This window comes from Protobothrops mucrosquamatus, unplaced genomic scaffold (genome assembly GCF_001527695.2).
Source record: "Protobothrops mucrosquamatus isolate PMUCROS unplaced genomic scaffold, P.Mucros_1.0 scaffold1725, whole genome shotgun sequence".
NCBI lineage: Eukaryota > Metazoa > Chordata > Lepidosauria > Squamata > Viperidae > Protobothrops > Protobothrops mucrosquamatus.
In genome coordinates, this window is record NW_015387872.1 from 62,448 (window position 1) to 86,471 (window position 24,024).

Genomic DNA, 24,024 nt, shown 5'->3' on the forward strand with positions numbered 1-24,024 from the left:
CTATACTCTAACTAAGAAAGCATCTGTTTTAACATATTCTGTTGATAACAACTGGCTAAATCTTTAAACTAAAATGCCTATAAAAGGCAATGAAAAGGCAATGAAAGGGCAGCCTAACATGGCCTCCCCAAAGAAAACATACAGACATGTTTCCAATACTTTTCAGAAAGTTTGGAGAACTATCAATATATGTTCAGCCTCCTCCAAATGTTAGTAGAGTAAATCATTTAATAATCATAATTTACCATTTGCAAGCACTTTTATTGGAATATTTTCATTATATGTTTGCAATAAGGGAAAATTGTAAAAGGAAAATAGTAATGCTGGTTCTCATCAATATAAATAAGTATCATGTAGCAAAATCTATGTAAAGGAAAACACATATCTTATGAATAGAATAATATAAGAGGAAAGATGAAAAAGAAAAGATATTATGCCCATTGTTTTAGCTCTTGATTAGCCGACATATATTTAACTATACTCTAAATAAGGAGGCATCTGCTTTCATTTTAAGAAAACATCTATTTTAACATATTCCATTGATTAACAACTGGCTAAATCTTTAAACTAAAATGCCTATAAAAGGCAATGAAAAGGCAATGAAAGGGCAGCCCTAGCATGGCCTCACATCCAAAGTAATTACAGTTTTGGGTCAAAAAATATAATAACCTTAACCTCAATTGATTATTTGGCGTTTTTTTATTATAATCCCAACTTGGGAAATGAACAAAGAAAAAGAAGGGCTCTCTCATCCTTCTGACACTTCATTTCTGTTTTGTGCAAATCAGAAAATATCAGAGTAAAGTTAGCACTCTTTCTTGCATTTTTTTTCTTCTTGCATAGAAACTCATTATGCCGGTGATGGCGAACCTTGTAGAGACCGAGTGCCCAAACTGCAACCTCAAACCCACTTACTTATTGCAAAGTGCCAGGGCTGCATCAGCATTGTGGAGCCCTCGGGGGGAGGCGTGGCCCACTGAGTGGGCGTGGCTTCAGTGGTCATGGCAGACTGGGTGAGCGTGGCCGGGGCCAGGGCGGTGGGGGCCAGTCCCTCGCCATCTCCGGGGCAATCCCAGAGAGCCAACGCCGCTTGCTTGCTCACTTCCTGCCCTGTTGCTTCCAAATGCCACGTACTCGCTACTCTGGCGAACTCTGCTGGGGCAATGGCGTGCGTGCCCAGAGAGAGGGCTCTGAGTGCCGCTTCTAGCACTCATGCCATAGGTTCGCCACCACTGCATTATGCCATTTCACATAGATCATCAGGCCTCTTCAGTTTGGATTCAGTCTTCAAAAGATGCTTGGCTCACACTCCCATTTGCTTAGAAGCACCTTGGGAGACAGAAGCCAAAATCTTGTACAGTTCTATTATTGTACATCTCATTCCATTTGGTTGCTAGTCATACTGTTTCAATGCAGTGTTTCATGAACATTGCTCATATTGCAATATATTTTGAGGTGAGGGTTAATATAGTATCATTCCCTAGACTGAATAGGCATCTGTCCTTATGGAGCAAATAATTTTTCTAAAATCAACAAATCATTCTATTATCAGAAATGCCAACAAAATATTAATTATTGCATTTGGGGTTTCAAACCCTGTATGCCCTGTATCTACTGGGGTCCCTATGGCACGAAAAAGCATTTTCTTGTAGGAAAAGATATGAGGAATTAAATAAAGCAAAAAAATAAAAAAGCTGCCTGATTCCACTTGCTACCTATGAATGAATTCCCTGTAGATATAGAATTTGTATGCACAAGTATAATGAAACATGGAATTCGTTTATATAAAATACAATAGTTTTTTAAAAAAACCTTGAGTCATATAAATGCATTAGAAATATGTATGCACTTGAATATTAATTGCATTGAATAATTATATATAGAATTGTAACTAGTTACTGCTAAAATAATTTTCTTTTTCCTGTTTTTTTCAGTTTTTTTTAAAAAAAGTGTTTTTCCCCCTTGACCATGTATGTATTTTTATCCTTGTGTTTTGTTTTACTTTGTGGTTTGTCATTATTTTAAAAGTAATTTTAAAAAGCTGCCTTGCTATTGTTAGTAAATTGGTGGGGTAATTCTGCAGTCTCCCATATCTGCATTTTTATATACGTCCGGGCTTTCCAACCATCTTGTGCTCGCTTTGGAATTTTGAGGACATTTTTTGCAAAATTGGCCGATTCACAACAGAGGAAAGCATACGGGGCATGTATTTTATTTATTTATTGTATTTAGTTATATCCCGCCTTTACTACTTTTACAAATAACGGAGAATATACACTACAAAATATATATACATGTTCGCTACCTTAAGTTACAAATAACTTAAGGTGGCGAACATGTGTATATACTTCGTAGTATAGTATATACTGTAATCAATTACAAAAAAAAAATGGATTTACACAAACACAAGAGTTAAGTAGGTGAGGGAATTTACCGTGTGCCAATGTGGCCAGGTAATACAATAGTGCAGTTTTGGGGCCCCGTCGGGGATCTCCGATTCTGTGCAGTCGCGGTGTTTGCGCACTCGAGGCTTTTTCCGACCGTCTTCTGCTTTTCCCCGTTTTGTTAGATGAAGGGAGACATCTGCTCAGTAGACATCCGCCGAATGAGGAGGTCTTGCATTTATGCCCACCCTACTTCGTTTCCAAAGTCTACGAGGACGGAGAATGTTTTTTTTCTTCCGAGAAGAGACCCTTGCTCTGAAGTAGACTTTGTTCCAATTTCCATGAGACGAAGTCCAAGCAAAGGGAGGAGCTGTTGGCGGCCAATGCTATGGCTCCAAATCAGCAGTGTCGCTGGCCGCCTGTGTACCTTGGGGGGAATGAATGATATAAGTGGTGAGAGGAGCTGAGAAAAGCCGTCGCTGCCTCCAGGACCATCTAAAGCTGCGAAGGTCGTACTTAACCAACTGCAGGTTAGTCACACGGACCCTAGCCAGTTGGGTACAGCCAATCCATAATTTGCTTTAACCCTTTGCAAAAGCTCGCGAGAAAACAGATTGTTGTTTATTTTACACTTTGGGGAGATGCAATCTCGTCGTTAAGTGGAGAAAAGCCTCGGGCGGAGTTTCTATTGCGAGAATGGAGGGGAAAAGTTGGAAACGTGTGTATCTGTGCATTACTGGGATTTCTCCGCCGCGCCAGCCTATCTAGGTTTGGGATGGAAGGAGAATCCATCAGGTGATACCATACTTCGATCTAGAAATGTACTTGTAAAAGGAAAGTGGATAGTGAAGGCAAACCTGGAGAGACTGAATAGAAGAACAGGATAGGTGAGACAAGAGCGCATTGTCAGCTTTTTCCTCTCTAAGAAACGGCACACCAAAATGTTATTTTAGCGAAGGTACACGATAATCCGAAAGATCTAGCTATTTGAGAAGGTTTTGGGAGACTTTTATTGTCCTCAGATGCACAGCCACAGTTCTTGTAGGTGATGAATTTATTGTACAATGTACATATTTGTGCTGTATTGCTGCAATATTGTAAATTGCTTTCGATCATCATCTTTAACACATTAAATGTGTACCACCCCCAAAAATGTGAATCTTAGGGAGTGTATGTATGTATGTATGCAATGCTTTTTTTGTAAAAAAAAAAAAAAAAAAAAAAAAAAGTGCCGGAACTCACACACATTATACAACCCACCTTGCTTACCCTACAAGGTTTACCTTTGTAGTTGAAAAAAAAAGCCCTTCAATTTTTAGTGTATCTAAAAGACTAGGATTTTGTTCAAGGTAAGTTAATACTATTAATGTTACCATGCACTGTGTGGCTTTAAATTACAAGAAGGCATTTTATTAATCTTTTGGAACATTTACCCATTTGAAAACTTGGGTTTTCAAAATTATAGTGTATATGCATAATTCGGTGCCATTATTTCCAACTTTTGTAATATATCAGAAGTGTTCTAGGGGTGCGGGATATAGAAAAAGTTGGAAACCGCTCCTGTAGAACTATGGTACTTATCCAATGCTTGATGACTGTCAAGATCTGAAAGGGGAGGAACCAACTCAGACCGAATCACACTTCCAGGTGTGATTCAAGGTATCAATTGTCACTTTTAAATCCCTAGGTAGATATCCAGTTATCTAGTAAGAATTTTACTAAAATTATCATAATATAAAATACAAATGAAAATAAATATAATAGAGAAAGAGGAAGAAGGGTGTAAGTGTGAAAGCATTGACTCCCAACTTTTTTTCAGTGCAGCAAAGCACAACATAAAATTACAGCCTCAGCTTTTTACCTTACCAACTTAAGAAATACTAACAGACCATATTAATCAGCAAAACCCAACGTCAAGAGTTCATTTTTTTCTATCTTGAGTACAAAGTCCAGAAGCGGTTTCTAAGTAGGAACAATGCTGAATATGTTCTTTTCTCTAATTAAAGCAGTCAATTGTGGATATCCAGATATTTAGAGGGCCATCTTTTCCTGTATTTATTTTTTCATCTAATCACAAAGAATCAGCTCCTTCCAGATCTTGTCTGTACAAGATAGTCATCTTAAGGGACTTTAGGAGCAGGCATTTTCAATTATCACTTAGGATTACTTTCCTGCAGATACCCAGTTTGTCCCTTCCCTCCTGGATTTCGGGAGAGGCAGGAAGAAGGTATGTTGTGACTGAAGGGTAGAATCTAGCAGGCACATAAATATTTGTTATTTAGATACCAATTTTGTTTATACCTATTATGAAGTAGTTTATGGGTTTATTTTTGAAGGGAATTGCTTTTTATTCTATGCTAATCTTAACCATTAAGTCACCTAGAGCCTTCGGGGATGGGCAACATATAAATTAAGAAAAAAGTAATGTAGTGATTGTGAAGAGGAAAGTGGAGGAGAGCCTTTACATCAAAGGAGAGAAATATTAAATTAAGCCCATGGACATTTCCAGCAGGGTAGCTCAACTTCTAAGATAAATGCTCACCCTCTCTAATGAAGTTTCTTTGGAAGACTGCCTCTGATCTTTCAAACCCTGTCCAGTAAGTAGAGATATGACTGTGGGATAAATTACTCCTAGTATTAGTTGTCTTCCTAACAAATCAAATGATCAAAGTCTGCTCCAAATTTTTCTGTCTCTTGTGCTTCTCTCTATTCAAGATGAAGTTCGGATGGAAATGAGATTTCTCTGTCCTTGTAAATTTCTCTTTTTTAATTCAAAACTTGTTAAATTTCCAAAAAATATAAAGTATCAAAAAGCAAAGAAAAGGGAAATTAAGGAGTGCAAGCAACAGTAACACAGTAAAGCTACAGGAATAAAGGAACTTCTGACTTTCTTCTGTTCAGATAGAAACTATAAATTAATGTCCCTTTGATCTAGAATGAACCACAATGAACAATACTTCTATCATCATAAACATACCTAGCCATCAAAACCCAAAGTTAAACTCTTATTATTTTAAGTTTCAATCAAAAAATCCAACTGTAGTTTCTGAGTGGAAACAAAGCTAGAAAGTGTCATTTCTTTAATCAAAGCAGTCAATTTTGCCATTACTGCTAACATCCTTGCATATTTCTTAATAAAGTTATCTTTTAATTCAAATGTAATGAATATCTCTTAGAATTATTCATAGTTGGGCTAAGCACATACTCTCTTTCCAAGACAATTGTATTATGAATATTTTTTAGGACAATGTAGAGCTATTTTATTTCTCAGTGTTTGTTTAACAAATGTAACACTTCGAGCACATCCTCTAATAATGGCTCCTGCTGAATTCAAACCCCAACATTGTTTAATCCAGTCTTTGCTCCAAAGAGCAGAAAGCAGGGAGTCCTGACTTTTTGCCTCTCCCCCTGACATTAAACCATAGTGCAAATGTACTCTGACAACATATTTGTTCTTCCCTTTTGCCATGTGATTGGCTCCAACCCCGTCTGCAAGCTATGAATGAGAAGGTCTTAGTCGCCCAGAGCTATCCTCCTATTACAGTGGTTCTCAACCTTTTTAATGCCGCGACCCCAACCGGTCATAAGTCGAGGACTAAACCGGCCGTAAGTCAAGGACTAAACCGGTCGTAAGTCAAGGACTAAACCGGTCGTAAGTCGAGGACTACCCAACTGGTCGTAAGTCGAGGACTTTCCCTGCCCCGGAGCGCCGCACATGTGTGGTTCCGCCTCCTGCGCAGGCCGAGGCATAGCTGGCAAGCGGCAGAGACGGAGCAGGCCGACCACCAGCTGGCCCAGCCCAAGGGAGGTAAGGCACCCGCCGAAAAAGGGGAAAAAATGGCGGACAAAAAAATGGCGGACAGCCTTGCTTGGCGACCCCCATGAAATGGTCGATCGACCCCAAATGGGGTCCCGACCCACAGGTTGAGAACCACTGTCCTATTAAGTTGTATTTTTCCCTTTATCCTGACACAATTCAAGGGCAGCTTCAATGTGTATAAAATCCACTCAGCATTACTTTGAAGGGCAGTCAGGTGATGTAGATGCTAGGAATTGAGCCAGTAGATGGGGGTGCAAAGGAGGAGGTAAATTTTGTGTTGATAAAATTTTATGCAGACTTAAGAACTTAATGGCCATACTTGTGTATGTAGATCAAGGGGCTTGGATACAGGTAGTCCTCGATTTGCAATCATTTGGTAATCATACAATGTTACAGTGGCACTGAAAAAAGTTCAGTTCATCAATGGGCCTTTTATCTTCCCACCAAAAGCAGCTTCCCACCAAAGATTTCAAACTGTAAATTCTGTGTGCCTCCAAAGCTGGTGAGATGCATCTCTCCCTATTCATTCACAACACTTGCTTCTTCCTGGTAGGTTTCAGCTATGTGGTTCTACCTAGCTGTCCTGGTGGGACTTTACTTTCTTCGCCGATGGTACCGGGAGAGACAGACAGTGGAGAATCTGACTGATAAATACATCTTCATTACTGGCTGTGATTCTGGCTTTGGGAACCAGCTAGCCAGGCAGTTGGATGCTCGGGGTCTGAGGGTGTTGGCCGCTTGTTTCACTGAGAAGGGAGCACAACAGCTGGAGAGACTCACATCGGACCGGTTGAAAACTACTCTGCTGGATGTCACCAACACCGAGAGCGTCGCAGTAGCAACCGAATGGGTGAAAAAATGTGTGGGGAACAAAGGTAATCAACTCCTTCTATTTATATTAATGCTCTGGCCATAGTTATGTATGTAGATCAAGGGATTTGGATACAGGTAGTCCTCGACATAACAACCATTTATTTAGCGATTGTTCAAAGTTACAATGGCACTGAAAAAGTAACATAACAGTTGGTCCTTGCACTTACAAACATTGCAGCATCCCCACAGTAACATGATCAAAATCTGGGTGCCTGGCAACTGGAATCTATGACAATTGCAGAGTCTCAGAGGCACATGATTGCCATTTGTGGCAAGTTTTCAACAGGCAATGGGGGATGCTGGATTTGCTTAGCGACAATGTGATTCACTTAACTGCATAAAAGATTATAAAATCAGGCATGACTCACTTAACAGCCGCCTTGCTTAGCAATGGAAATCCTGGTCCCAATTGTCATAAATCGAGGACTGCCTGTACTTAATTTCAAATATTAGTAGCTAGGAGTACCAGTATGCTAGGATAAAGTGTTTTATGTCTTTGGCAGCAAGTGAATTCTCCATGAGAATCCAGCCAGTGCTGGATTCACAATTAAAATGACAAATGTAGGGAGCTAAAATGAAAGATATGAAGACTGACTCTTCCTTTATTTAATTTTCCTTTAAAAGCAGTTGTTGGGAAATTCTACCTTAATTTAAGCAGTTTTGGAGAATAGGAGTAAGCCATTAATCCCACCTGTGCAATATTTTCTTTCTTTTTTTTGTAATATATTTTATTGATTTTTTTAAAAAACATAAATCACTTAATGGTGAACAGTGTGTTGTCTGGGTTACATTTGTAAAACGATCACTAACAATTGATTTTTATAATCCATAATCCACATAATGGTTTTAGTTGATTTCCTCTTTTCCCAAAATATCCTCTTTTGCAACATTGAATTAATACAATTCTTATCGTTTTGATAGATAACAATTAAATATATAATTTTTCCCCAATATTCCTAAAAATAATAATCACATCAGTATAATATTTCTTTTCTATCCAATCATTCTGGTTGCCTTATCATAGATCCTGTTACAGTCCTTATTTTAATTTGTTTCTCCCACCAAATTCTAGGTATTCTTACTGGTTAAGATTTTCTCAAAAATTAATTACATTTAAAAATTTAACTCTATTTTTCCATATGAACCATCTCACACTTTTACATTTCTTAAGAAATAGATAAAACAGTGGAAAAAAAGAAAGGAGAGCAAAAGTAAAGAAACATAAAAAATAATATACTACTTAAAATATATCCCTCCTAAGCTAATATATATTTATTTCCTAAATTTCTTATTCTTTTTAACCATAATTAAAAATATGTTTAATCTTTAAACATTCCATTTAATACATCTTGTCATCTAGTCCTTTAACTCTTGTTCAAAACATTTTTATCCATTATAATTTTCTTAAATTCAATCACATTTAAATATCTAAAACATTTCCTTTATCTAAGTCATTTCAACTTTTTTATATTACTCATATCAAGAAAGAGAACAAAAAAGAGAAAAAAGCATACTATGTTATTTAGGGAATTCATCCCTCTTAGAATGACATATATATTCCAAAACATTTCTATTTCTTTAACCATGTGCAAACAAATGTTTCTTTTTTAAGTATTCTCTCTGGTAAGTACCATCATCTATTTTCTTGGTTTCCACTTTTAGTCTTTTTCCTTTGCCCAATCATGTTTCCTTGTTTTGTTAAGTTCCATCTTTAAGTCTCTATTCTTAATTCTATATCCATTTATCTTTTTTATCTGCTCCTTCTCTGTTGTTGTTTTCTGGGCATTTTTTTCTTGTAGAGTTAACTTAGAAATAGATTGATTTATATTTTCAAAGTTATTTTGGATTTCTTTGTGGTTTAAAGTCATTGTTGTTTGAATTAGTTGCAGTATACTATATATCTCTTCCTGTGAAGTATTTATGTTTTCTTGATATGTTCTTTCTACATGTCTCTGATCCATGATGGCCAAGAATTTGAGTTTTTCTCTTCTCTGCAAATAGCTTTAGAGTACCGATTAAATAGATATTTGTAATCCAAATAGTTCAAAAAAGTTTTTTTTTCTGAAATTAATTAATCTGTTCTACAGACCAGATTATTGTCTTTTTTTGTCACAGCTGTTCTTTGTTGTTAAAGCTTTGAAGGTCACAAACACAGATTAGCTTTTCCCAGGTTTTGCCAAGTCTTATATTAAAGTCATAGCTGTCATAGTCTTCATCCACCACTAGGTTTCAGCAACTCTTTGTTTTTCAATTTCCAAAATAAACAATTGTCTTTAGAATGAGAGTCTTAATCATTCAAACAATTTTAGATTTATCCAGATTTCAGTTTTAAATTTCAGATTTTATATTTATTTCACTTCCATATATTTTGATCCTCCATAGAAAGATTAATTCACTGCTTCCGTTAGTATAAAGGTGGAGTGGAAATCCCCCTCCTTCCCTTTCAGAGATATTTTGCTTCTTGGGGATCTTTTCCAGGAAATTAAATGTAGAATAGAAAAGAGAAGATCAAATTCCTCACCGAGTTTCAAGCACGCTGTACACAGTAGTGCTGGTTAGTGCTTTTGGACTTCGGTTGCTAGTAGGTTGGGCTGGTCGATGCAATACGGCCAGCCTTTCTCCTGTCTGGTTAGAAGGCTTTTCCCAAGTCGAACAGAACGGCCGCTGCCATTCCAGAATTGCTGAGCACCCTTCTTTCTTCCTCGCCTCTCCGGGGCGACTTAGAACCATTTAGGGTTCCCAGGGAGGGCGAAATTAGCCCAGGGTGCGGAGAATCCGCAAGCCCGCGACTGGTTGCTACCGCGCAAAACCAGAAGTTCCTCCACCCATGCAATATTTTCATCCATAATTTTCCAAAGGTGTTTTAGCCAGTGGAGGACCAACACAGAAATCAGATAAACACATGATAAAGTCTGCTTCATGATATTTGTGCAAATAAACGATGCAAAATGTAATCCTTGTCATTCCTCTGATGTTGCCATGGCATAAGTATTACTTCCCTCAAGCAACACCCCCCCCCCCCCAAAAAAAAAGCCTAGATTGTTTTTGTTACTTTTCTCCTTATCCCTTTCTGTTTTGGGAAATTGGCCATTTTGCTTGTGCCAACAAATATATTTCATGCAACCCTTAAAGCGGTGGTAATGCTCCAGTTCTGAACATAAGTGGGGATTGAGATTGACAGGGACATCATAACCGTGTATTCTTTCTCCTTATTCAGGGCTCTGGGGCTTGGTAAACAATGCAGGTAAAGGTGAACCCATAGCTGTCAATGAATGGCTGACAAAGGAAGATTTTGTCAAAGTGCTGGATGTCAACTTGCTTGGGCTGATTGATGTGACATTGCAGATGTTGCCCCTGGTGAGGAAAGCCAGAGGGAGACTGGTCAATATAAGCAGTGTGTTGGGAAGATTAGCATGCTTTGGAGGAGGATATTGCCCATCCAAGTATGGTGTGGAAGCCTTCTCGGACGTTTTGAGGTAAGATTTAACTTTCTCTTTTAATTAGTTTTAAGTGCATGGATCTCTTTTCAGCTCCATTTAAAACAAGTAGATGCACAGATTCAGATAGTCTGAGCGGCAGTGATTTCTAGCAGACACTGTGAAATACAGTTGTGTCTGTTAAGGATTGTCCCAAAGATCTAAACATGCCCTTACTTTGCTTGAGATAAAAGTGGTGTTGGAGGAACAATCTTTTGGTAGGCAGGCAATATCCAAGTAGCACTAGCAATAGCACTTATATACTGCTTCACAGTGCTTTACAGCCCTCTCTAAGCAATTTACAATAGTAAATAAGAACAATTTACAAATAAATGGAGGAACACAGAAAATAGGAATGAACAAGTTGTCTAGGCATAGCTGAGCCTCAACATTTGAATAGTGTGCTGTCCAAATAGTAGTAAGTGGGACCAGTAGAAAAATTAGATGTGTTTTGCTTTATTTATCTTAAAGCTAATTAAAATGAAATATGGAAATAAAGGGTATTCAGGCATTCTTTTAGCATTTTTGCCTGTTATATCAAAATTATAATTTAGTACTGATTTGAGAAACTTCCTGGGACCACAGTTAAGATTCTCATAGGGCCTTGTCTTCTCCACTTCTGCCTTAAACCTTGCTTTGCACACTGGTTTGTTGAATAAGCTATAATATAACATGCTAATATCATAAAATATTTCTTGTAAACAGGAGTAGCTTGGTTCGTGGAACACGCTGAGCCAAAACAAAACAAGCTATGTTACCTGATCAATTAAATGCAAGGAGATAATTTGAGTTTTAGGTCTTCATGCTGCCACATAGCGGTCATCCTGATTTTTACACTCTGGAGCTATTAGCCCTATTCTTGGAGGTCTTTCTATTTTAGTTGTGCTTGTTGAAAGCCAAAATAAAATATGACAAACTTTAAATCAGTTTCTAGGGATCAAGACCCCCAGGAGGAAAGGAGAATATACTTATACGGAGATATTCCTAGTACTTCTGGAAAAGATTAAACTTGAGTACCACAATTAAGCCAAAAATTTATGTTGCTGAGAAATTTGTTAAGTAAATTTTGCCCCATTTTATGACTTTTCTTCCCACATTTGTTAAGTAAATCACTGCAGTTGTTAAATTAGTAACACGGTTGTTAAGTGAAGCTGGCTTCCCCATTGACTTTGCTTGTCGGAAGGTCACAAAAGGTGATCCCATGACCTTGGGACACTGCAACCATCATAAAAATGAGTTGGTTGTCAAGCATCTGAATTTTGATCACATGACCATGGGGATGCTGCAATGGTCATAAGTGTGACAAATGGTCATAAGTCACTTTTTTCAGTTCTGTTGTACCTTCGCATAGTCACTAAGCGAACTGTTATAAGTCGAGAACTACCTGTATTACTCTATTGCACTGATGTTGTTTTTCATTGTATTCTTATTGATGTTGCGCTTGTGGTATCTTGCCAAAAATCTAACAATTGAGGCAAGTTACAAATATTGTTACATAAATCAATAAAAGCATTCCATTGCTTGACAATTGTTGCCAAGAGAAACACTCACAGAGCCTCCTGCAAATGTTTTATAAACTTTGGAGCTTTCTAATGGAGGCCCTCTTTTTCGTTTGCTCACCCAGTTTTGGGGAGGTTCAGAATATGAAAGAACCATTCCCTGATGTGACAAGACGTTTATTATTAAAATATGCTGACAACGCTGGCTCCCTCAGCTAAGAAGCGGAGATAGGTACTGCCCCCTAGATTCAGACATGACTGGGCAGGGGAAACCTTTACCTTTTATTTATAGCCTGTTTAATAAGTTAAATTAAAAGACAGAAGCTTAAGGTTAACCTTTCTGCTTCCCAATGAAATGTTGGTTTCATAGTATATATTTATTTTGTTTATTTGATTTTTATCCCACTTTTATTGTTTATAAATAACTCAAGAAGGCAATCATACCTAATATTCCGTCCTCCTTCTATTTCTCCACAACAACCCTATATATGTATACATGCATACATTCAAACTAGACTGTGATGTTTTCTCTGTGTCGTGTGTGTGTGTGTGTGTGTGTGTGTGTACACACATGGGTATATGCATAATGGTTTTTTTTTTTAGAGCTGAATGCAATGAAATTTCATTTTAATGTATGCTGATTGGTGTACATTTAAAGTGAAAATAAAGTATGCCATGCTATGCCACGTCATTCCATAATGACTGGCCCAAAGTCACCCAGATAGTTTTTCATGTCTAAGGCAGGACTAGGACTCACTTAAGCCAGCTCTTTAACCATGGCTTTTTCTGAAAAGAGGTGCTTATCTCCTCTATAACTACTTTTATTCAGGGAAAACGGATAAAGATTCTGCTTCTGTCCTTGTCTCATATTTATAAAATACTAATAGCTTTGATTAAATTCAAAATATTTTTGTTCAGGACAATGTGTAATGTGCCTTTGAGAAAAGAAGCTGTTTATCCGCTTCAAAATTAACTCATTTCTTCCTTTCCCACGTCTTCGTTAAGATGGCTTTTAAAGCAGTCACATCTTTTTTCTTGCTTACACAGAAGTCTGAACGATGGCAGGCTTGCTTTAATGAGTAGCAGAGAGGCCCTGGCCCTGAGGTTCTTACGCTTTTTGTAGTGTCATGATCACCTAAAAGTGAATATAAAAGATGGCCTTGAAGAACAGAGGAAAGGTCTGTTTAGCCTGGCAACAACCAGATAAATGAAGCTGGAGCCCAGACCAAGAAACAAACACCTTGTAGACCTAAACCTACTTTTATTAGAACAGCTGTAGTAACAGAATCTTGCAAGCCTGCTTCCCTTCCTCTCTCATTTATCTTCATGTGAATTGGGATGTGAGTTGCTCCCTGAGGTGTTTTGTAAACCCCTTTCTTGGTCTGGCTCAAGCCTCGTTTATCTGATTGTTGGCTTAGTCACAGATCTCTCTGTCCTTTAGAGCCGTCCTCTGGACTCACTACAGTTCATGAACTCGCAGTCGCCAGGTCAGCCTGCTGTTTTTATCTCTGCCTACGCAAAATGATAAACTTGTCCGCAGACTCCCCCTCCTACCAGGTCTGAGGAGGCACTCAGTGGGCCTCTCCTCAGTATTGAACCCCTGCCACACACACCACAGGCTCCTACCCTCCTTCGTTCTCTGGCATTGGTTTTCTGCAAATGCTACATTCTCTTTCTATCTCTTGGGGGAGTCGGGGGAGGGGGCTTCACTCTAATAAGAATTAATATAGGGATGAATAGCAGTCATAAGGAAACTCTGTTAGCATTCACCATTCCTTCAAGGAACAAATCCACAGAGGCACTGGAGAGGTATACTTAACCATTTTTTTCAAAAGCCGCAGATGAGCAAGGGAGCTTTTCCAGATTTTTTCAATACTGAAAAATACTGACTGTATTTTGACACATGATCCTTCCAAGAAGCATCATTGAATAAAAGGGGAAACTGCAAAGAGATTGGTGTTGCTATCTATTTTTTATTTTTTTTAAAGGACATGCATTTGCTGTCCAGTCTGGGAAAAGTTAACTTTTGGACTCTTTTTTTTTTTTTTTTATCCTCACATAGATTTGCCATACACAAAAAATCCTTTACAGCCTTGGAAAGTAGATTGAAATAGATAAGTAAATAGATATCTTACTCTGTCAAACAAATGTATGTGTAAACAAAACTAATACCAACATGACGTAACATTATAACTAAAGAGAAAAAGAAAAAAGCCATTAAAATGTTTATCTTAAATTAAGCAATTTCCCCAAATTTTACCAACTTGCTTCAAAGCGCTTTTCCCTGCCCCCTTATTGAAAAAAAATATACAACTTGAGCAAGAAAAGATCATTGTGCTGCAGATTCATTCTATGTTGTATAATGAGTGTTTGGCTATTTCTTCATATGGAAAAAGTCTATATTTGGAATTTAGCATTCAAAACAGATTTTTGCAGACCTGTACTTAATTCTGCATCTTCTTATTCTTCCTTTGATTCTACTCAGGCGTGAACTTTCTCCATTTGGGATGAAGGTCAGTATTGTTGAGCCTGGTGCTTTCAAAACAGGCATTTTGCAATCTACACTAGACAGCTTACAAACTTCATGGAACAAAACACTTCCTGAAACCAAAGAACACTATGGACATCAATACTTTGATAACAGTGAGTTGAAATTTGAGCAACTGGGCTGTAGATTGCATATATATTTGGTTGGGGGTGGGTGTATCACAAATGCAGAACCCACAACTCATGGAATCATGGAAGATTTGAAAAATATCTATTCCATAAAACTAGTTAAGGAGCTCATTATGTGTCTTAAATGAGAAAACAAAATAGTAATGTGAAATTTGACTCCACATTGCTAATTATAAGCATTGACATGTATCAGGTCCAAGTACAAAGGTGACAGGGTGAAATCTAACTGAATTCCATCCTTTACTTGCTTATACCTAATGGATAGAAGCTTGCCAATTTAAAGCTATAATCTTCTAACTCGGGGCCGCAGCCCATTCAGAAATGGACCGCATGAGCAGCGGGCAAGTGCGGGTGTGCGGCTTCACTTGTGTGAGTAGCTGGACCACCATGGCCGATTCAGAACTGGGCGTGCAAGTGGAGGGCAAGTGCGTGCATGCCCACAGCTCCACTTGCACAAGTTTGAGAGCAGCAGACATTTGTGCGCGAAGCTCCCTTTGTGTGAGTGCAAATGGAGCTGCGTGCGTGCCTGCTGCTCTCACAGAACCATCCCTTCTTCCCCCCACCGAACTGGCAAGTTGAGAAGGTTGGGGACCACTGTTCTAACTTACTAGATGTATCATGAGAGATTTTACAGATGGCTGCGCTGAACACCTTTTCCCCTCCCTCATTCAACTTGAGATGCAGTCTCTTAATCTGGCCTGTGTCTGGCAAAGCTCTGGGTTGCCAAAACTCTTTCCCACTGTTCTTCCAAGTGCACATTCCATCACAACATGTCTGACAATGATTTATAGTGGTGTTTTACAACCCAGTGTTGTCCCCATCTGTTCAGCCAGAACTCTTTTGTTGAATAATTGTGAATAGACATGGCACCAGGTCAGGGTTTAGAGGCTGGCTCTCAAACAGCAGTTGGTTCCTTGAATTATCAAAAGGTTCAAGTTGCTAGTAAGTCATTGTAGAATTCACTCTCTTTTTTTCTTTGCATGTTTTTTGTACAGTTTTCAAATCCTTAAAATACCTCGTGGAAAACAGCAACAAGAACCTCTGCGTGATCACTGATTGTGTAGAACATGCCCTGACCTGCCGCTACCCTCGTGCTCGCTACAGTGGTGGCTTGGATGCCAAACTCTTCTACCTTCCAGTGTCTTACTTGCCAAGCTCGGTGGCAGACTTCATGGTGACCTACTCTTGGCCAAAACCAGCACAAGCAGTGTCAGGATGAATCCACAAACCATAGCTTCCTGTTAAGGGTTTACTATCCTAATACAAATGGTTCTCAACTTACAACAGTTCATTTAGTGACCGTTTGAAGTTACAGTGGCACTGAAAAAAGTGACTTATGACCATTTTCTCACACTTACAGCATCCCCATGATCACATGATCAAAATTCAGACACTTGGCAACTGGCTCAAATTTATGACGGTGGCAGTGTCCCAGGATCATGTGATTCCCTTTTGCAATCTTTCAACAAGCAAATCAATGGGGAAGCCAGATTCCCTTAACCACCGTGTTACTCACTTAACAGCTGCAGTGATTCACTTAACAACTGTGGCAAGAAAGGTCGTAAAATGGGAAAAAATCACTTAACAAATGTCTTGCTTAGCAATAGAAATTTTGGGTTCAGTTGAGGTTGTAAGCCAAAGACTCCTTGCATAATGCAGAATCATCGACACCTAGAAAGATCCAATAATATTTTGTCAGCTCTGAACTATTGGGTCATATAACTTAAAGCTGCCTTGCAGCACTAATTGATCTCGGTGGATCTTCTAGAAATTGTAACAGAAGGTGCACTTGCCCTTTGTGCAATTGTATGACTTGGCCTAGAAAAGCTTATAAACTATACAGAATCCTAACAACAACTTCTAGAAAAGCAATAAACCACCACACATTTCCAATGACATTTTTGATCTGTGTTTTTCTTTGTAAAAATGAATTTAAAGAAAGCTTGGAAAAATATTTTCTCGAATAAAAATATATTTGAAACAATAAACCTGAATTGTACTTTGCATAATATATGTTAATCCTAAATAATAGGGATGATGGAACTTTCATACTATATGGAATAAAAAATGGATTTCATCATGTAATCTTTCTCAAATGACATCCAAATTTGCTAGATCAAACAACCATTATCCCTGTCCATTGGGTGGGCAGATAGGATATATTGCCTAATATATCTAGAACATGACTTTTCAATCGGTGGTATGCATACCACCTGTGGTACTTTGCCACGTGGCAGGTGGTACGCGACTGCTAGCCAAGTGTAGCAGGGGAGGAGAATGAGCCTAAGCAAGCCAAGTCTGGTCTGGGCTCTAACTGATTGGCATTTCCAGAAGCAGCTCAGAGCTGGAGGTGAACTGAAGAAAAAGGGGGGGAGGAGAGGAGAGGCTATAAAAGGAGGTGGTTTGTGCAGGGGGAGGGAGGGAAAAAAGACAATAGGAAAGGTTTATTCCCTTTAAACAAATGTAATTAGTTTTACCCCCTTTAATTGAGTCTGTCTATGGCTTTTAGAAAGTTTTCTTTGAAGGTGAACAGGCTTAATTTAAAGCTAAAGCTTTTCGCAATTGCTGGAGCCTTTCAGTCCAGGATTGCAAAATTGTGACATGTGACACGCCTAAGGCAGCTTAAAGAGAGAAAAAACCCGGAGTTTGTGTTTCTTGCTTTGCACTTGATTCCTATGTCTTTAAGGGTACATGGAAGGGATTGGGGGGGGGGGGGGGTGCATTCTTACTACACTGTGGAAGAGCTCAGAAGGGAGAGAGCAAGAAGGGCTGACCAGCTAGCTCAGGAGTCTACAAACTTAGCAACTTTAAGACCTGTGGACTCCCAGAATTCCTCAGCCAGCCATGAGGGCTGAGGAATTCTGGGAGTTGAAGTCCACAAGTCTTAAAAGTGCCAAGTTTGAAGACCCCTGAACTAGCTGGTAGTGGTGCATATTAATAAACATGGATACATTCATCATACATTTATCAGTGCAAAGAGAAAGTGATTTAGCAAAGGAACAGCCACCGAAGAAATTAAAACTAGTACTTTTTTTTTCTTTTTTTCTACAGTTTGTAATATTTTATTAGATTATAGAATAAAATACAAAAATACAAAAGCAAATAGGACACAGTGGGGAGGAAAAAGTGAGGGGGAGAAGGGAAAAAGAACAGACTTCCTCTGTTGCAGTAGAAGGAAACATTAACGCTGAACCTCAATTTTTTACTTTTCCATAATATTATAAACTAGCCATTTCTATAACAACAAATGAATCTAATCAGCAAAACCCAAAATCTCCCCCCTTTTTTTAGTCATCAAGTTTTTGACACCTTGCATACTGGTGGTACTCAAATATTATCATGTCCTAAAAGTGGTACAATCTGTGAAAAGGTTGAAAAGTCCTGATGTAGAAGACTCCAGTTGGAAGAGACTGTAATAGCTGTTGATGGATTAGAACATTAGAACAGATTAGTACAAGCATGACGCTTTTATAGCAAGAATCCCCACCAACATAAATGTTTTACCGTCCAAGCTTAAATACAAATACAGATAGCCCTCGACTTAAAACAGTTCATTTAGTGACCATTTAAAGTTTCAAAGGCACTGAAAAAGGTCACTTATGACCAGGGCTTTTTTTGTCATAGAACGCCCAGAACGGAGTTCCGGCACCTTTTTTGGATAGAACCTTGTAGGGGAGGCAAGGCGGGTTGTATGACGTGTGAGTTACGGCACATTTTTTTTTTTTTTTTTACAAAAAAAAGCACTGCTTATGACCATTTTTCACTTACAACTTTTTCAGCATCCATGTGATCAAAATCCAGATGCTTGGCAACTGATTCATATTTATGACTGTTACTGTGTCCCAAGATCATGTGATCATCTTTTGCGACCTTCAGCTCATCATAATTTCAAACGGTTGCTAAATGAATGTAGTAAGTCAAGGACTTCCTGTAAAATCACGACAATCTCTAATATAGTATATTCAGTAATATTTTTTATTAAATGGCTCCCAACCAAGAAGTTTAATTAGCATAAGATTCTTAACAGCTTTGTATGTTAAGATGCAACTTGAAAGAGACAGTTGGAGATGCAGGGTGCAGTAAGGGAATGTGATGCCTTCTTCCATGTCTCTTCCAGGTGCAATTTATCTCCTCCAGGTAGCAGCTGGGAAGGAATGCTGCAGGTATTCTCTTCCTGAGAGATCAGGATGACTGTGTCCCAGAGGATGGCTATCTTAGGAACAGCCTGGAACATTTTGCCATCTGGCAATACTTTGGAAGGCTGTAAAGATGGTGCTCCTCCTCCTCTATTTGACGTGGAGAGCTGTTTGTTTGTTCTTTTTGTAATACTATGAAAGCCCTAATGTAGTTTTGGGTTTAAAATGAAGAAGGGGGTTTTTTTTGTTTTCTTTTGTTTTCCTTTTTATCTATAATATTTGAGTATTGCTTAAAGCTAGTAAAATATCTAAACTAGGGAAAGTGTTTTCTCCCTCTAGGGTAAAAAAAAAAGAATTTATATAGAGGATTCCCTTAATATGAATTAGGATAAAGATTAATGAGTCAATAGAGGTATATATTATTCCCCACGGTAATGAGAAGCAGAGATGGTCAAACTGATTTTTTTTATCCAAAGAAGAGAATATATTTAATCTTGCTTCTATTTTGAAATTGCTTCCAGATTTTGTGCTTGCAATGAAAAAGAAAAAGAAAATCTTGATTTTGTTTTAGTTAGATAGGTTTATTGTTATAGAAATGGTTTGTTTTGTAAAAGCAAAAAGTTGTGATTGTAATGTTATCTTCTATTGTGCTAAAGAGAGTTGGAAGTTGGTGTCTTTTTCTTTTTTCTTCCCTTTTTACACTATCTTTTTTTCCTCCCCTCTTTTCTAATTTTCTATTACTTTTTTTAAATTTCTCTTTGTATTTTATATTTTGATAAACTGATAAAACTATTATTATAAAAAAAAGGAAAGCAGCAGTGGTGTGATTTTAACTGTGGTTTTAATTCATGTAGGAATTACATTTTTAATCAGTGTAAGTTGCTTAAGACTCTTGCAAAAGTAGGCAGCACACAAATTACTATAAACATATTAATATTAGAAGCTGTCTTGTATTACGTACTGGTAGTGAGCAAATGCCTTGTTTGCACAACACACAAGACATAATATTGTTGCTTGATTTAGCATATTTTACAAATTAACTCTAATCTATCAGATACATTTTCTATTTAAAGCTTTAGTACAAAACTCTTCATTATACTTGTGTCCCAACTGTCAACACAAATGCTTAAGTAGCACTATTTACATCATGATCCATGAGTGTCCACTGGGAGAAGAGGGGAACCAATGATGATGTGAATGGTAACATAATTGCTGTACTTGTGGCAGATATTGGGACATAAATATCCCAAGGGTGACATTTGCATGATAATGCCCTTGTGTTCATATTTTGGCATCAACTTAGTTTGCTATAAAGGCTTCTGTGAAAGAGAGGCAACGATAGCAGCTTTCATAGGATTTGTTCAAAAGTATTCTTACTAATCTGTTATGCAATCTAGCTTCCATATCCAGTAGTTTTTATTCATTTAACATTTATAGCACGGGGCATAGTGCTATATGGTGAAATATTGCATTAGATTTAATATTTGTTGAGACATGCAACAGCTACAGAGGATATTGTTATGTGGCTTTATCAATGTTGAGATTATGCTTATAATTAGAGTCTTATCTGTTTAAGTTCATAAATGCATTTTTTGAAGCTCTCATGCAACATCATTAAGATTTTTTTATTATTATGTCAATCTGTTCCAGTCAGTAATTAATTGTTAACTAAATATTTTAGGTACAGATTAGGCAAAACAAAGCATGAGTGATGATGGATTTATTTCAAGTTTGTTTTTGAGCTAATACTGGTACAGATACATCCAGGAATGCACCAGGTCTCAATGAGAGAAAGCACAGCAAATAAAAACAGCCTCTAACACAGGGATGTCAAACTCGCAAGTCACGTGATGTGTTGTGACCTATTGCGACTTTTCCCCCATTGCCAGAGCTGGTGTGGGCGCAGTTTCGGCATGACGCATCCGGCCTGCGGAACGGAGGTTTGATACCCCTGGTCTAACATATACCAGAATTTTTTTCCTCAGAAGGCAGGTCAGTTTAATCAGACATCAGAGAGACAGAGATTGGAGGTAAAAGCCATGTGCAAATTACAGAAGTTAAACCTGCCAATTACGCAGTTCTGAGGCTAATCCATTGCTTCAAGGCCTTTTTTTACTGCCACTGTGCCAGTGCCGTTTAAATCACCTGTTCCTGACCTTAAATAGGTCAATTTGACACAGATGTGAAAATGTCCTCAGGGCCTGCATTCATACAGTGTGGTGTAAAGCCAAAAGCTAGTTGAGAGAAGAACTGCCCTGTGATTTGCATGAAGCCCTCAATAGAATGTTAAAATAGTAATAAAACAAAAGAAGGCTTTGCAAGAGATGGCATTGCAATATACAGGTAGTTCTCGACTTGTGAACAGTCGCTTGGTTGATGGACCACTCAAAATTGATTTACAACCCAGTTTTGAACTTCTCATGTTGCCTCCCCCCCCCCCCCCCCCCCCCCCCCCGCAGTCACGTGATTGCATTTTGTGTGTTGGGCAACCGGCCTGCATTTACAGCCATTTGCAATGTCCTGAGGTACATATGGTTTTGCTAGCAACTGGCATTTAATTCTACTTTCTGGTAAAAACTGAGCCATAGCAAGCAAAGAGCTTGCTTAATGAATGCTGCAAAAAAAAGTTGTACGGGTAGTCCTTGACTTACAATCATTTTTTTAGTGACCATTCAAAATTACAAGGGCATAGAAAAAGTCATTTATTACCAGTTTTTATTTTTATGACCACTGCATCATCACCACGGTTATATGATCAAAATTCAGACGCCTGGCAGCTGGCAGGCCTTTATAACAGTTTTACTATCCTGGGCTCATATGATCACATTTGTAACTTTTCCAGCAAGTTTCCAACAAGCAAAGTTGAAAGGGCAAACCAGATTCATTTAACAACCACATGATTCTCTAAAAACTGACAAAAAAGTTTGTAAAATGGGGCGTAATTCACTTAAATGCCTCACTTAGCAATGGAAATGATGTGCTCAATTGTGGTCATCAAATTGAGGTCTACCTGTAAAATCACACCAATCAGAGGTGTGTTTAGAAACAAAACAAAGTCTCTCCGCCACCCAACCCATTGTTCAAGATGTAGTCTAAATGTAGAAGTGAGTCCTTCCTGTCCCAATCATCTCTTAAGAAACCTATTTTCTTTACTTTAAAAAGAATGAATATCTCTTAACACTCATTAATACATGAGCTGAGCCTCTTTGCTGCATGTATATCATGGTTGTCCAACTTTTTTTTTATAAAGATGTTATTGATTTTTTTCCCCATAAACATATGTTAATTTTTCCAATCAACGAGTTGTCTGGGATTAGCTATGCTAATACATATTCAATTCCTAATCCTTCATTCTTTCCTCTAACCAACAATAAAATAAATCCCAAGTTTGATAATAGTCTGTATCTTCTTTATCTTTCAGTCTCATAATTAGTCTGTCCATCTCTGCACATTCCAATATTTTCCTGATTATTTCTTCTTCTGATGGTAGTTCTTCATTCTTCCAGTATTGTGCAAAAATTATTCTCGCTGCTGTGGTAATGTGTAAGATTAAATATAGTCTCTGCTTATTAATCTTTTCAAGCATTATACCTAATAAAAAAAGTTCAGGTTTAAAATCAACTTGTTCACCCAATATTTTTTCTAACCACATATGTGGTTAGCCTTAGCCTTGTCACATGTCCACCAAATGTGGTAATACGTGTCTATATTATCTTTACATTTCCAACATCTATCTGACATATTTTTAAACATTTTTGCTAATCTTGCTGGTGGCAGGTGCCATCTATAAAACATTTTATACAAGTTTTCTTTATATGAAGTTGACATTGTTAGTTTGAAATTTCTCTCCCATAACATTTGCCATTTTTCTAGTTCTATATTATAGCCAAAATTTTTCGCCCATCTTATCATTGTTTCTTTCACTTGTTCACTTTCCATATCCAAAATTAATAATAAGTGTATTTTAGACATGACAGCTATTTTGTAATGAACTAAAGGAACTTTGGGCTACCCGAAATTTAAATACTATTGATACTAAGCTAACTGGAATACTGTAATTGAAATTAGATAAAATTCAAAAACAGGAGAATGAAGGCATATAAGTTAAAATATATTGATAAATGTCTTAACGGATTGAATTATAACTAGCAATGTATTAATTTGAATGTGATATAATAACTAAGGGAAATAGAGAGGAAATTTTTGATGATGTAACCTGACATATGTATGAAAGAGCTTGTTATTGGATTATGGATCACCCAATCACCATGTTGCTTCCTTAACACTTGGAGTTTTGTAAATTGAAAATTAATAAAACTTGTTTAAAAAAGAAGAAGAAGCCAGTGTGGGTTTTCTGATATATGAAGGTGATGATGAGGCATTGTAAACCAGGGGTCCTGCCTCTCCAGAATGGTAAACTGGAAGTGGACTGATAAGTGTATCTATAGTTTCTGACGCTTTGCTACATGCAGAGCATGCAGAGATGGAGGATTGTCTTTGGATTGTGAAGGCCAGAAGCAATCCTTCTTTGTTGGGTGCATCTTTTTGTTGTTCTTTTACCCATTTGCCAGCATGAGCTTTTTTTAACCAGTCTAAGGACAAATATCCAGCACTCAACTGGATAGGTAGACTGTGTTGGCAGAGCTATTCCTAATGCCAGGTAGATTAGTGAAGTTAATATTTACAGCTGAGCAGATTCACCAAGATGCAATAATTCTAGGTTTACCTTGCAAATGACAAATCGACATCTACCTTGTGCAGACTCTATATAAAACAAAGCTATAGTTTTGTTTTCTCATGAAATATTGTCCTTCTACTACATAGGCCATTATAATTGTTTAAAATATCTTTTCAGTTTTCTGGAAGATTACAAGACTCATTTTAAAAGTAGCATCTTCCATTTCTCTTGCCGAACTCAAAATAAGAAACAAATGGTGTGTGTGTGTGTGTGTGTGTGTGTGTGTGTGAAAGAGAGAGAGAGAGAGAGAGGGAGGGAGGGAGGGAGGGAGGAAGAGAGGGGGGAGGGAGGGAGAGAGTGTGTATTTTAAAGCTAGAAATTTGGAAGGTAGGTGTCTGGTGTCTCCTGTAGTCCAAACTAAGTTAATGAGGACAGTACTAAGCAGGTCAATAGGAGTTGAACAGATCCTAGCCCCTAAGCAT

General features: G+C 37.8%; 1 protein-coding gene across 1 annotated transcript; it reads left to right on the forward strand.

Annotated features, from left to right (window-relative positions):
* Positions 1-2,820: 2,820 nt before the first annotated feature.
* LOC107293732 (17-beta-hydroxysteroid dehydrogenase type 6-like) lies at positions 2,821-16,009 on the forward strand. Its single transcript, XM_015822893.1, has 5 exons — positions 2,821-2,914; positions 6,758-7,079; positions 10,295-10,553; positions 14,538-14,695; positions 15,724-16,009. The coding sequence occupies exons 2-5, from the start codon at positions 6,767-6,769 to the stop codon at positions 15,945-15,947; spliced, it is 954 nt and encodes a 317-aa protein (XP_015678379.1). The 5' UTR covers positions 2,821-2,914; positions 6,758-6,766; the 3' UTR covers positions 15,948-16,009.
* Positions 16,010-24,024: the final 8,015 nt, after the last annotated feature.

Excerpts from the sequence above, each read along its gene's own strand:
- LOC107293732 (XM_015822893.1), top strand. The coding sequence starts at position 6,767 with ATGTGGTTCTACCTAGCTGTCCTGGTGGGACTTTACTTTCTTCGCCGA. Across the intron at positions 7,080-10,294 it reads AAAATGTGTGGGGAACAAAG|GGCTCTGGGGCTTGGTAAAC; the intron begins GTAATCAACTCC and ends CTCCTTATTCAG. Across the intron at positions 14,696-15,723 it reads ACATCAATACTTTGATAACA|TTTTCAAATCCTTAAAATAC; the intron begins GTGAGTTGAAAT and ends TTTTTTGTACAG.